The sequence below is a fragment of the Micropterus salmoides genome, unplaced genomic scaffold (assembly GCF_014851395.1).
Source record: "Micropterus salmoides isolate LMB-PRFRI ecotype aquatic unplaced genomic scaffold, ASM1485139v1 Ms_hic_scaffold_10, whole genome shotgun sequence".
NCBI classification, from domain to species: Eukaryota; Metazoa; Chordata; class Actinopteri; order Centrarchiformes; family Centrarchidae; genus Micropterus; species Micropterus salmoides.
The window spans coordinates 24,463,418-24,477,024 of record NW_024040041.1 but is presented as its reverse complement, the minus strand read 5'-3'; the positions used below and the strand labels follow the sequence as shown (position 1 = coordinate 24,477,024).

Below are 13,607 nucleotides of genomic sequence, written 5' to 3'. Positions count from 1 at the left end.
ACATGCGATGCCACATCCACAGTTTGTATCCACGTTTCCCATTGCTAAAGGCAATGCACTCATTTTGACAAGACATAAACAAGTCATTTTAAGCAAGCTCAGACGCCGCCACTGTACAAGAGAGCTGCACTTTATTGGACACACAATCACAGCAAATTATGTACAAAAGAAGGCAGGTTCAACTGCCTACTGTCTTCTCACAGGAAAAACACACACATTTCTCACATAATATCATGGCATCCACACTGATAAATTAGGATCTCCAGTATCAGTAGGCTTTTAAATTTATATATCATTATATTATAGATCTATTTTCTGTATTATTTTTGATCTTATATCACACTACTCTACAAATGGGAGAATCACTCTGTGGAAAGAGTACAACATCACTGGTGACTTCTCTGGTTGGGGTGCGTTAGAGCATTCTGAATCCTTCGAGACATTCAACACTCTCGGCCACTATCGTCATCTTCATCGTCACATAACATCACAGTAAGACTGAACATGCCTGTGCCACAGATACCAAAATAATGTCTCATTCTTCATGTTTGTAAACCTCTAACATAGAACTCTTTATCTTTCTCTCGTTCTCATTTTTTTTTGAGAAAACATGTAGACAACATTTTTTTTTTCGACTGCACCGTGCGATTGCTTGAGACTATACATGCATTGTTTTGTATATACCTTTGTACCCATCGTCATAGTTTATTAATAAAACATCTTCTTTTGGACATAACAATTTGTTGAACTCGCTAGGAATGACTCGGCCTATTTACAGGTCAATTTTGTTTTTCTGTTTTTGATGCCAAGATTTTTGAACATCCACACATTCATGTAAAAATCTCATATACATACTAAAAGATAGAATGACAAAAGGAAGAGAACTTTAAATTCATACAACTCCACATAATTCCCTTACTAATCAATCTTGGTGGTTTTAACAACTTCTGTGGTTTAGCTAAACTGCTACTTAAAGCCACTCGCAGCAACAATTGTACAACAAAATGTACTTATGTACCTAATGATTATGAGCCTGTTGTCTCTGAATGAGCATCCATATTCCCATTGCTACCACTCCTGTTCACATCCAACATGACACAGAGGAAAATTAAAGCCATGTAACTTACTTCTGTCAAAGCAGCAAGGCTCTATAAGAAGCCTTTGGGTCCACAAACTGACTTTTCTTTCACAGTAGTTCCCACAATTATCTGTGTTCCTCTCCATCTCCAACTCACTAATGCCAGCTGAATCACAAATACAGGATGGGGTGAAACCCAAAAACAGACCACAGAACAGAGAAAACAACCCCCTAAAGCAAAAGATTGTAGCAAAATAAGCCCCTAAGCACAGGCACTGGTCCAGCCTCTTGCACCTCAATAGTGACCCTTCACATAAGGAGGCAAAGGTGCAGACGAGCTGGACAAGCGTTTTCAGGGACAAGCTGCTCATAAATTAAAATTACATAAAATCTAACTCAGTGTTTGTAAAGACAGTCCTAGAATTTAAAAATGAACTTCAGTGTATATTACAGAGGCTGACTGTTATCTATACAGATATTTTCAAACAAATATAAAAATGTTCTGCTTATGAATAAATAATCTCAGTGTGAAATGTAATATCTCTCAATGAATTAAAAAAGAAAAATCTGTACAAAATGGTCACTAATATATAAAACTGAAGAGATGATGACATTTTACAATATATAATTTAATCTAGGCCTATATATTTCACACTTTTCTTCACAATTATAATATCCTACACAAACATCTCACTTAGATATATTTATATATGTATATTTCTTCTATGGTTGATTTCAAGTTTGCATGAGTTTTTCTGATTGCCAGGGGCATCCACTGTGTCTTCGACATGCCCTCTAAGCCTAGAGCCATGTTGAAATCACAGCCCACTAACACTTGTCTTGAAAAAATCATCCCAGAGAGCACTGTCACGCAATTCTGGGAGGTTTCATCTCAGACTTTACTTGGGGAAAGCAGCCAAGCGTGAATACTTCCTCCCCAACGCTCACCAGACGCAAATGCAGCAAATTTAACTCAGAGAGTTATGGATTTGAGTGTGGAACAGCATGAGTAAGTGAATTTCTTTCATTTGACTTCACTCAATATGAAACCTAGGGCTTGAACCTGCCTGGCAGAGCTACAGAGCACCCAGGTTGAGGCTTAATTTGCTGTACTGTGAGCTTGCAGTTTTGCACGATGTTAGAGCTTGGGGAGTGTTTAGTCAAATGCCACCGCTGCAACCTGGCACACTCTGCATTTCAAGTGCTTTTTTGTTTTTTTTTTCTGAAAAACAAGGCAACAAGCCAATTCTCGCAGCCTCTTCTTTGGGTAAAAGTGTTCTGTCATTGCTGTTGATCTAATACTGTAATACAAGATCAACTGGGGATTTCTGGCAAGAACAAAGTTTTAGAGGCACTGGTAACAGGTCCTTGCAGATGAACAGGCAGGAGTTTCTCAAAGGCAAAGAGCACCGCCTAGGTAAAATTGCAAGAGTGCTAATTACATATTGCACACGCTGTTACTGTTCATGAATTGAGGCCGATCACACTTTATCCTTGGATAACCTCAACAGAGTGTTTTTTTTTTTAATTTCACAGACACCCCACACAGACAAAGCAAAGTGAAAAGGGGCAGGAAAAGAACAGGCGCTTAATGGCTCTCTGACTGTCACATCCTTCCTCTCATCTCTTTGGGTCTTTTATATCACAAGCACTCTTGATGGAGACAAGGCAAGTCAAAGCCGGCCTTATTAAAGTAGCCTTCAAACACATGTCCCCAAACTAATCCCCTCTCTTCAAGCTGCCTACTCTTTGACACGAGCCCCTTTGCACATGTTTTAATCGCGATGCTACAAAAAATTTCGATTTCAAGTTATTCTAGTGAACGACTGAAAGAAAAAAATCACTTTGTCTATGACTGTCCGTTCAGCTCCGTCACCTCCACAGTGGGCAGCCTTAAGGCAATGACACATAACAGGGAGCTTCAAAATGGTTCCTTGCGCAGGGTTTACACTTAGGGAATCACCAACAGGCCTTTGATGTGCCTTAAATAATGACAACTTCAACTACGATCATTAAGGCGCACCCAAGGCCTAACATTCAGAAATGTTTCATGTTTCTACATGCAGGTCTTAAAACCAAATGAGGCAACATCAATATTAGTAATCTAACAGTTTTTCAAATATGCATTGATGTTTTTTTCTTCCTTCAAGAAACATTTGTAGCTTTGTGCTTGTCATGTTTGACCAGATTCACAAGGTCAAAATGAGAGGAAAGGGTCATGTGTTTGAGAGGAAACTGTGCTTGCTTTATATTTCTATATTCTACATCTCTATTCTCTTCTCCCTAACCCTCCTGCAAGGGTCAAGCTGTATCTGAAGTAAGTCTCTAAATATGTGCTGATTACCATTCTGTATCTTTCAAGCACTACTCGAGAGTTGAAACAGTGTTATAGATATTATAGTGTGAATGATACATTGCAGTGAAAGATACATTTTGTTCTTGTTCAAAGAATGCATTCAAGAGCTACAGATCTATGGAAGCTGCTTCCAGCAGAATAACTTTTAAATCTAAAAGAAACAAATGTCCCAAAAGAAACTACTCGATCTGTCACTCTGTAGGTCAAATTTCTTAAAGGGTGAAATCGTGTTTTGGTTGATGTGGCATATTTTACAGAGTGCTCTTTATCAGTGGTGCGACAGATGTGGCTTAAAAATTAATCATCACACAAGATTTGCTGAAACAAAGCATTAGTAGAGTCTGTGCTTCTGCAAACAGCTTGGCTTTACAAGTGCATGTTTGACAGAATGTGTGTGTTATTCATCACTATGTGTGCTTGACTCTTTGGGAAAGTTTGTGATGTAAGTTTGTGATGTAAGTTTGTGATGTAAGTTTGTGATGTTGCAACCTGTAAGAATGCTACTATGGGAACATCCTGATTGTCATAATTAATTAGTTAATACACATATAGAAATTCAACATTTGTATACAATTCACCATTTGCATTTTCCCTTCTGTTTGTGTAACTGTAACTCCTGGTTTTATTTCAAATAGAAATGTGCTGTTATAAGACTGCTCCCTACAATGTGCTTTTATGAATACACTGCCATTTTTAAATTTAAAATGACATTTTTTAAATTGAACGTTTTCTAGAATTGTTCCTAATTGTCAATGAAAGGATTTAATTTTGTAGGGATGCATATAAATATTCGAACAGTGTGACATGAAATGTCAAAGCAGACTGTCAGACAGTGGAATGTACACTAGCAACGAGGCGCAGGTCAAAGATCAGGGAGTGAGGACAATCATGTAAACTCTATACACAGTGTGTACAAACGGAGGGGAAAATATAGCACCAGTTCAGAGTTTAAAACACAGGCGATGCAAGAAACTCCACAAATGGCCTTTTAACACAAAACAGCTTGAAACCACAATCATCACCTTGATCTACTTTTGTTTTTTTTTTCTTAGCAGGCTCATATTCTACCAGGTGATGCAGGTAAGTGAGAGCAATATTATCTTGGACACAAACAACTACTGGACTCACTTGGTGATTATTGCAGCTCTATTTTCTATGATAAAAGTCACAGTCTAGAAATTACATCTACTCCACTAACAACCCACCGAGTGAGCGTATATATGAGACTGCTACTGTCAGTAAATCCATCTAGACCGCATCAGCTTATAGCAGGCTGCTGGTGGGAGGGGAGGCCCATTTGTGCACTCACTATCTGGCAAACTGGCAGGATGACTGTAGAAGAACTACTGAACCAGATCAGAATAGTAACTTGTCCAAGAAGTAGACTATGACTCATTTTACAGTACGGTAGTTCTTGCCATGGAAATATGAAGACTCTGCATACTGGAGTGAGGCCAAAAGTAGAGAAGAAAAACAAGAGGAAGAAAACCAAAGAGTCCTGAAAGAAAATTTAACTCCTCCTCTTGATCACAGAGAGTTTCCAGGGGTGAGGTCCTTATTCACAAGCTCGCTGCCACCCTCCCTGCAGCTGTTGAGGCTGGAGCTGTCAAGGCTACAACTGCTGTGCTTGAGAACCACTGACAAGAAAACAAGGGAACTCAGGGGGTGGAAGAGATTGTAGAGAGAGAAGGAGTTTGGGTGGTGGGTGAAGAGGAAGAGGAGGAGGTAGCAGTGAGAGTAGAGGAGGAGGACTGGCTGCTGGGCAGGGGCAAGGAGGAGGCTCGCTGCTCACGTAGAAGGCGGTGATGATGGAGGGTGGAGGAGAGGAGCAGGGCCTCTGCACTCAGGCCGGAGGCAGACAGGCTTGCCAGCAGGGCCTTCGCTTGGTTGGAGGAGGCTGTCAGGGAGGGTATAGCCCCCTCCTGGGGGTACTTCCTCAGGCCAGGGGCAAATGCTGCTGCAGGAGAGGGCACTCTGCCTGAGAAAATGCCCATTTTGATACCAGAGAGGTATGGCTCAATACTTCCACTGTTGGTCCCCAAGGCCTTCAGATAGAGCAGGGACACAGAAGACAGGAAGGGAGGTTTTCAGGGATGAAAAGGGGAAATTATGAAAAATTAAAGGTCTTAAAATTGTCCTGGGCACTGCCCTCTGCAGCAACATCCCATACCATTACAGTCAAACATGCCCGTGCATGCATGCTTGCATACATACACGCGCGTACACATTCACACACATCCACAAATGCACACAGATTGGGATTCAGTGTAGATTTTGGAGTAAATACTGGAGATGTGAAAGATAAAGTAAAGGGAGCAGATGGATGTGAGTAGCTCTCTAGTCAGGTGAACAGGAGAAGGAGGAAGCTGAAGAGGCTGGACATGGACAGGTCGCTCACTGCTGCAGGGTCACAGGTACAGTAGGTGGGCAGACCATGGGGTGCAGGGCAGCACAGGTTCATACAGGGTGACGGGGTGGGTGAGGTTGGCCGCAGGAACAAGAAGAAACATGGAGTGTAGGGGTAAGGGGTGGGGGACAGAACAAGAGACAAACACAGGAGATTGTTATTCAGGTTGATATCAGCATGTGTGATGCATGCCATGAGACAGGTTGCAGTCTACACATGGTGAAAAACACACCCTCTGTCATAGGTAGGGATGCAGCGATTACTGGATTTCACTTTTAACCGCGCTTTAAAATGTCACGGTTAATTAATCGTAAAGGCTCCGCTACACCAAGTGTTTCTGTTGCACGGAAGAAACTGTGGCAACCTGCATAAAACAAAAACAAAGTTACAGGATCAGTGCACCAGCTTAAGTGTTGTGCTTATCAGAGGCTACTGTAACTTACAAACTATGGCAGAGGGGCCAAACTGTGAAGCTTTATTTCCACCAAAGAAACGGCTGAAGTCAGCAGTGTGGGAGCATTTCGGCTACACTAAGACTGACCAGGGCGTTACTGAAGATGACGGATCACCTGTTCAAAAACTTGCCGTTAAAGGTTCCTGCTAAAGGAGTGAATAACTACATTAAACTTGATGCAGCACCTGTGGGATCACCATAGCTTTGAACGCCAAAGTAAAGGTAGGCCTAATACATTATATTAAATAACATGGCAAGTTGGTAGAGAATTAAATATAAACGTGTCACTTACAATCGACGCCGCAGCGATTTGAGGCCCATTATTTTCAATAGCTTGGTTTGTTGCTGTGTCAAGCAACGTGCACCGCACGGCGAGCTTGCGCGCATGCCGCGGTCAAAGTAGTTGAACTTTAGCGCCGAGCAGCTTCCACGCAGTGCAAATCACTTCATTTCTTAAAGGGCCTTTATGGAAGACAGAACGTAGTCCTCTCAAGACCTTCAGTCACTGAACATTTAACGTTACATCCTGTTGCCTCCTTCTGTCTGTGTTGAGAAAATGTTGCCAGGTGTAAAACACTAACATACATCAGGAGCTAGACTTTCAGGACTATAGGCTACCACTTAACTGCATTTCAATTAACACTGCACTCAATTTCTTTCTATCATTTTCACTAATACTTATATGGATGAGAGTTGATGACAGTAACAGTTCAGTTTATTCCCCTCCTTAATAACAATTTCCCCTGGGGGATAAAAGTTAATATTCCTCTTATATTAATAATACTTACATATTATAGAAATATAATTGTTAATGTCATTAAATATTAAAAATCAACTTGAGTCATTAGTAGTGTTGTGAAATTAATTAATGCATAATAATCGTAATAATCGTGAAACCGTGATTATTTCTCTGACAATAATCGTACCAACAAAATCTATAATCGTTGCATCCCTAGTCATAGGTGACATGATGGAACTTTACTTTTATTTTGACACTTGTTTTAATGATGTTTACTCATTAAAAAATGCAAAATATTCTGATGGACAGACAGCATCACACGTTCAGGCCCTTCATATAATGCTAGAATGAGTCAGTAGATGGCACTGTTCCAACAGTACAAAACTTGTGGACAACACATTTACACCATGTATTTGCCTCTCTTTTGCAGTTGGCTCTATGGTGAATACATCTGACGGAAACAGTTTGTAAGTTTTATGTGTAAACAATCTTACACTTTAGGGTAGTTTTATTTACAATTTTCAGCAACAAGCAACAGGAGGAAAGTTTTTGCTGTGGCTCTACAAGTTATAAAAAGGTGTTTGTTTAGAGATTATGGGGATTAGTTCTGTATGGAAGGAGACCAGAACTGTGTGCTAGTCTATATTGCGCTGCTGGGAGGCTTTCACCTGCTATGTTGCAGTTCCAGAGCCTGTGCCGCCAACCGTCCTTAGAGAGCGGGCTGTTCCTTCTGCATGAGGAACTCCTCTCAAGCCTAGCCGACACATTTATTCTGGTCTGTGAGTGCGGCAGAGCAGCCGCCCTTCATCTCACGCAGTCAGAGCTTCCTGCCAAACGACAGCCTCTCAGGATAGGCCTTCACAACCCTCACCTCATGCCCAGCACCTTTAACTAGCCTGTTTTACCGCCAGAAGTAATAAGATGCCAAATGGGAAATGGAAATAGGGTTTTGCAGCGTGAAAGTGATTCACATTGTCATGCCCTCCTTGATCTGTGCCAAAGCAAACGGGTAGAAATTGTGGCTTTGAACTGTCTGTTCTTATCCAGCACATTGATTTGAAGGATCCTCATGCCTGGAATGCTCTAATACCCCTGAGTAAAACTTTAGTGAGCAGACAGCCCGAGCACAGCGGCACAGAGCACCATCAGAAAAGCTCTGTTAATTTTAACACCCGCAATTAACACACACATTACAGATCCAAAACTAACAAAAGAACCTGATGCTATGCAAACAAACATGAACATAAATGTCTTTTATTTGCAGGGGCATGTCCAGAAGCGTGGCCAGGGGTATCAAGGGATAACCCAGATAAAATCTGATTGGCCACACCAGGTGCAATCCCAAAATCCCAAATTATAATTAGCTGAACAGCACAATATTCATTTGGCCATCATATTTTATTTTTACGAGAAAAATAAAACCAAAAAGTGTGCCAGTGCATCTTGTTTTAGCTGATTAGAGACAGTGATGTCTTAAAAATCCCTCCACCTGGCTTTCATAATGTTCACCAGCTGCCTTTCATCTGACCTAGTGGGACATCTCCTTGTCGTAGAGTGGATAATGGCACTAATGCTAAAGGTATTTATATATTTAAAATTATCCACGTATTAGCTGGAGGTTGGAGGTAGTAGACCGCAGAGAGACAAAGTAGTGTGCTCATTCCTTGAGTTTGGGCCCCGTTCGTCCTAGAAATGTCAATCATCATTTGGCCAGAGGAAACAAAAGAGAAAACACCAATGGGAAGTGGACAGATGGTCAAAGATTTGGGTCACGTTTAGGGAATTATGTCCAGGAAAGGTTTAAGAGAAGAGAAACTTTACCTTCATATGAGGGCTGAGAAGAGAGGTCACCCAAGGTGGGCATGTCTGATTGTCAGAACAACAATATCAGTCAGGAGTGTGATCAGCAGGTGTGAGTGTGAGGGTGAAATGAGGCTGAGGGGAAGAAGCACTGTGGAGGCTCAAATAGGGATAATCTTCAGGTTACAGCTCAATAGTAAGACATAATGTGTGGATCCTAGAAAGCCAGAAACTGGATGACTGAGTGTTTTGACACATTCTGCAGAAATATATTCTTCAAAAATAACCTGCTTATTTTTTAGTTTATCAGGATTTCTCGTCAAAAAGATCAAAAGCATAATGCCAGTGATGGGTTAAAAAATAAAACACAGAGTGAAGTGAACTTAGAGTCAGCAAAAGTTACTTAATCAGCTCTTAAAGGCTGTATGCAAGTGAGCCAGCCGCCTTGATAATTTGGTGAGATGAGCTGCAGATAATCAGCATGTTTTTCCAGCATAGTCCATGCTCCGCTGTTTCATTATACTGAATTAAAATGGTTTAGTAGACAGATTTCGCTCCATCTATCTGTAAGCTAAATTTTCAGGATCTGTGCTATTTTTCTTGGTTTGACATTAAAGACATCAGGAATCTGAGAAGAAGGAGGAGTGATTCCAAATTTAACAGCTTGTGGAAACCGATAACACAACGCTAGACTCAGCATCGTGATTCACCAAGGTTTGAATAGAGTGCTAAAATATCTGTGTTGTTATTTTATACCAAGCTAATACTATAGTACATGGCAATGCATGCTTAACATAGTGCTTCAAGTTTATGGAACCCCAAAATGTTTAATATTAAATTAATAAAAAAGACATGAAATAATCATCTGAATAAATTGTGTAGAAATTATTAAAACTCAACTCATTATTATGTAATGTTATTTCCTCATTCATTTATTTCATATCAGAATTTTATTGTATCTTGTTTATTGACTGTATACTCATCAAAATGCCATAAAATGTAGTCATTATCTGCGCCAGGCATGTTTGTATCTGTCCAGAGCTAATCTCGCATACTACTGGGTCCATCAGCCAAATATTTGTTGTGCACATTTATGACTTTATGGTGACGGACCTCTCGTGGTTGCAGAGATTCACAACATATTTTATTGACTGCTCTGTTTTATACCATCATTGACAGCAGACTCTTCACTCCTCTTAACCGACCAGTGCAAGTAATCAACAACTGCTTCAGTTTGGAATTTGTTTCCGCTAGGGACAACTTGGTGGTGGATTCTTTTGTTGTTGTTCTACTTTGAAATTAACATTTTACATCCCTGGTGTTTTGGAATTGTCCAAGGATTGTCTCAATATAGCCAGTCCACTCTGGTTACACCTTGATAATGTAACCTGCATATTTAATTTTTTTTTTGTTACTACTTGTCTGTGTATGTTAAAATAAGTCAACCTTGATTTTGGTTTCACACGGGATTAGAAAAACAGAGAGTGACTGAGCAAGAGACTTGGACAAGAGTAAATATCAGACTGCTTCATGAAATAAAAGGCTGGGCTTGGAGTAGTAAGCCATATTAGCTCTTGTGATGTCGCACTTGCTTGATGTTTGGCTGTGTTAACAAAGTTGTTAAAAGTATAAAGTAATGTAATCATAACAAATGCATGTGTACAGCTGTTTATGCCAGTGAAGTGAATTTTACTCTAAACTGTAGGGGCACCGAATTGCAAAATATATCAAATTTTACATAATGTTGCATTAGGTCAGCTGGTTCTTTGTTTCTTTTTGTTAATTGTCATGCAGTTGTGGTATTTTGCCACCCTATACGGCTTGGCACCGACTTTTCATGCTGACAATTAGCTTTGAGTGTCTACGGTCCCTCTGAGGATAATGCTTTCACACATACAGCTTCTCTTCATAGTTACTGTTTTGAACAGTTTGTGGACAAAGAAAGCATGCCATGTGTGAGTGTCATACTGAAATAATGGGATTAATTTTACTTTCATTAGACAAGTGTAGGAATCCACTTTGGCTCCAAATCACAGGGATTGAGAGACTGATAGGGGGAAGAGTGAAAAGGAGAAAGGGGCAGCATGCGTAAATTGCAGAGTATTGAAAGCGGAAGAAGGAAAGAGACATAAAGAAGAGGAAATGTGAAAGACTTAATGGTGGGGAAAGAGAACTGTCCCCTTCATATTGAATAATCAGTGATTGCTAGTGACTCAAGGGGCGATTATGACATGGCGCTGCAGCAATTCCTCCCAATCTTCTCTCAGTTCTGAGGCGACCAAAGCTTCATTACTCTTCCCATCTCTCAAATCTGTCTCTCTCTGCCCAACATATTCATTTTTCTGCAATCTTCAAGACTGAATTTGTGTCTGAATGCTCTGTTGAATTCTGTGGGGTATGGAGGTTTAGGTTCACTTCACTGCTCCTGTTATTTTTCAAATTACATTGACATTAAGCTTTTTCCCCCCTGTGCACGGGCATAGTGCAAAAATCTTCCCTTGGCTTTACTGGACTGGCATGCTTCAACAGTTCAATTTCCTCATCTCCTGAGGCCATTTATTATCCCTATGTCCAGTCTTTGAACTTATTTTATAACACTAAAATGCCCCCCCCCCCCCCCCAAAAAAAAAATACAACAACAAATGTATAGAAAGAGGCGGCTTCGGCAGGGACGTTTTTTGCAAATAAACTTCAGTCATTAAAAGTTTTTAATGCCTGTTAGAATTAAATATTATAGGCTCCAGACTTCAACTTTTGAACTTCACCAGACTTATTTCTCTCTCTATTTCGAGTTTTACATTTTTGTAGACTTAAACAGGTCTCTTATGGTAATACATAATGCTAAGTAAAGGTGTTTTATAACTTTTTAATGGGTTTAGATACTATAATTAGAGATAGCTTAAAACTTTCAGACATAAAAACACAGTTTAGGTAATTGAAGCGCTACTTACTACTGTAACATGTACTGTAACAGACACACGTCTCTGAAGGACAAAAAGCCTGCAGAGGATGCTTTGATCTATTTTGACAAAGCCATGACGACACTGTCACGATAATATGACTTTGCCATCAAAGAATGTATGATCATTAGCCAAACTGGGTTTTAAATCCAAGTAATCATGGTCACTGTCTTTCAAAAACAAAAAGATTAAGCTGATATATTTTAAAACGACACGATGTGTGAAATATAAGCTGAGGAGTGGAGCATGGTGGGGACATGCAGTGGTTCTGTGGGGCAAGGAGAGGACTGAGTAGAGTGAAGCGTGATGGTAAAGGCCAATTTATGCTTGATCTGGTGTGTAAAATACAAAGGAGCTAGATGGCTATTCTGGAAAGTTTTGTATGCAAACATTCTTGCTGGAGGTATGTAAAGGTGCCACAACCTTTATAACAAAACATGTTTCTATATAAAGTTGTCTGTACATTAAAAATAAATAAAACTCTTCTGCATACAAATAATTGTCTGTCCCATTTTTCTTGAATTACAGTATAGCTGGCACAGATCATTGCCTCTCTTTGTCCCAGTTTCAGACAGAGGGCATGTAACAATGCAAAGTCCCTTTTTTCTTCACTTTTATGATTATTATACACCTATTCTGTGCAAGCCTTTTTTTTTAAATAAAAAGCTGATAAATGGTTATGGTCTTGACTGCCACCGCCACAACAGGCAACTAAAACTGAGAGTATCTGGAAAGTACCGTACAGTCCGTTTGCACAGGCACTGTAAGATCAAGCATCCATTGGCCCTGAAAGTGCTAAATATAGAGATGATACCTGCTGGCCCTGGATCTTCAGGAAATCCTCTCGTTTGCCACTTTTATTCTTGTCTGTGCTGTTCTGCTGCAGGTGCTTCAGTTTGGAGGCAGCCGAGGAGTGGAGAACCTTACCAACACTAGAACTATTCCCTCCCTGAGAGGAGAGGAGAGGAGAGGAGAGGAGAGGTGTGAATAAGACCTTGGACACACAATACATGGTTGTACATTTAATTTCTCCTCATCAGTTCCTTTAATTTGTTTACGCCTCAGAAAAAATCAACTCTGTACAGAGTTTTATTTCAGCAAGCAAGTCTGTCCCCTGAGACAAATGAGGTTTTTAAGTTGAGGGCCTGTAGTTGACATAACTGAACAATCCACTTCACAGAGTTTCACCATCTATCAGTATAAAATGACAATCAGGAGAATGACGTTGCATAGCTTAGCCTCACCACAGGATCCACAAGACATTGTGCTTAATGATTTATCCTGCTGAGAGTCTGTCGACTCTCTGTAATACACACAAAAACAAACACACATTCAAATTTCAATCCAACTGTGCCTCGTCTGCACACACAGACATTAGCTGAGAGGAAAACTAATAAAAGATTAACTGCAGTAGCATCAAATAACCAATCTTTCTCTGCTATGGTAATTCAAGGTAAAGACACCTGGAAACTGTGTGTTTTCTTCGTCTCTTGATGTGAAGCTGACTTTTGAAATGCAGATATAAAATATACTATATGTGACATGCTTGATACATCCTTGTTCTAATGTGCTAATTAAAAACTGAAATGTAATAGGTCTTTTAAGTAAATCACTTATCACTGTGAATTTGGAGAGTACACGTGCCAACGCTGGACAAGAGTAGGAAGAAGGGTCATAATGAAAAGATGAATGTGGTTGAAGTTGGAGTGATGAAATAATGTGTGAAGACTCTGTAATCCTCAGCCATGCCCACGGGACTGCTCCCTGGCTCTACATCAGAGGGCTGAAACTCACCATGACAATGTGACTGTCA

The 13,607-nt window shown here is 40.2% G+C and overlaps 1 protein-coding gene across 2 annotated transcripts in view; it reads right to left on the bottom strand.

The window, feature by feature from the left end:
• Nucleotides 1-114: 114 nt before the first annotated feature.
• Nucleotides 115-13,607, bottom strand: part of si:ch211-278a6.1 (SRC kinase signaling inhibitor 1) — a 52,843-nt gene continuing 39,350 nt past the window's right edge. For both annotated transcript variants that reach the window (XM_038703946.1, XM_038703955.1), the window contains 2 exons: nucleotides 12,609-12,743; nucleotides 115-5,834 (listed from right to left, as the gene is read on the bottom strand). In XM_038703946.1, the coding sequence (XP_038559874.1) occupies nucleotides 5,829-5,834; nucleotides 12,609-12,743 (141 nt within the window). In that variant the 3' untranslated portion in view covers nucleotides 115-5,828. The remainder of the gene's footprint in view (nucleotides 5,835-12,608; nucleotides 12,744-13,607) is intronic.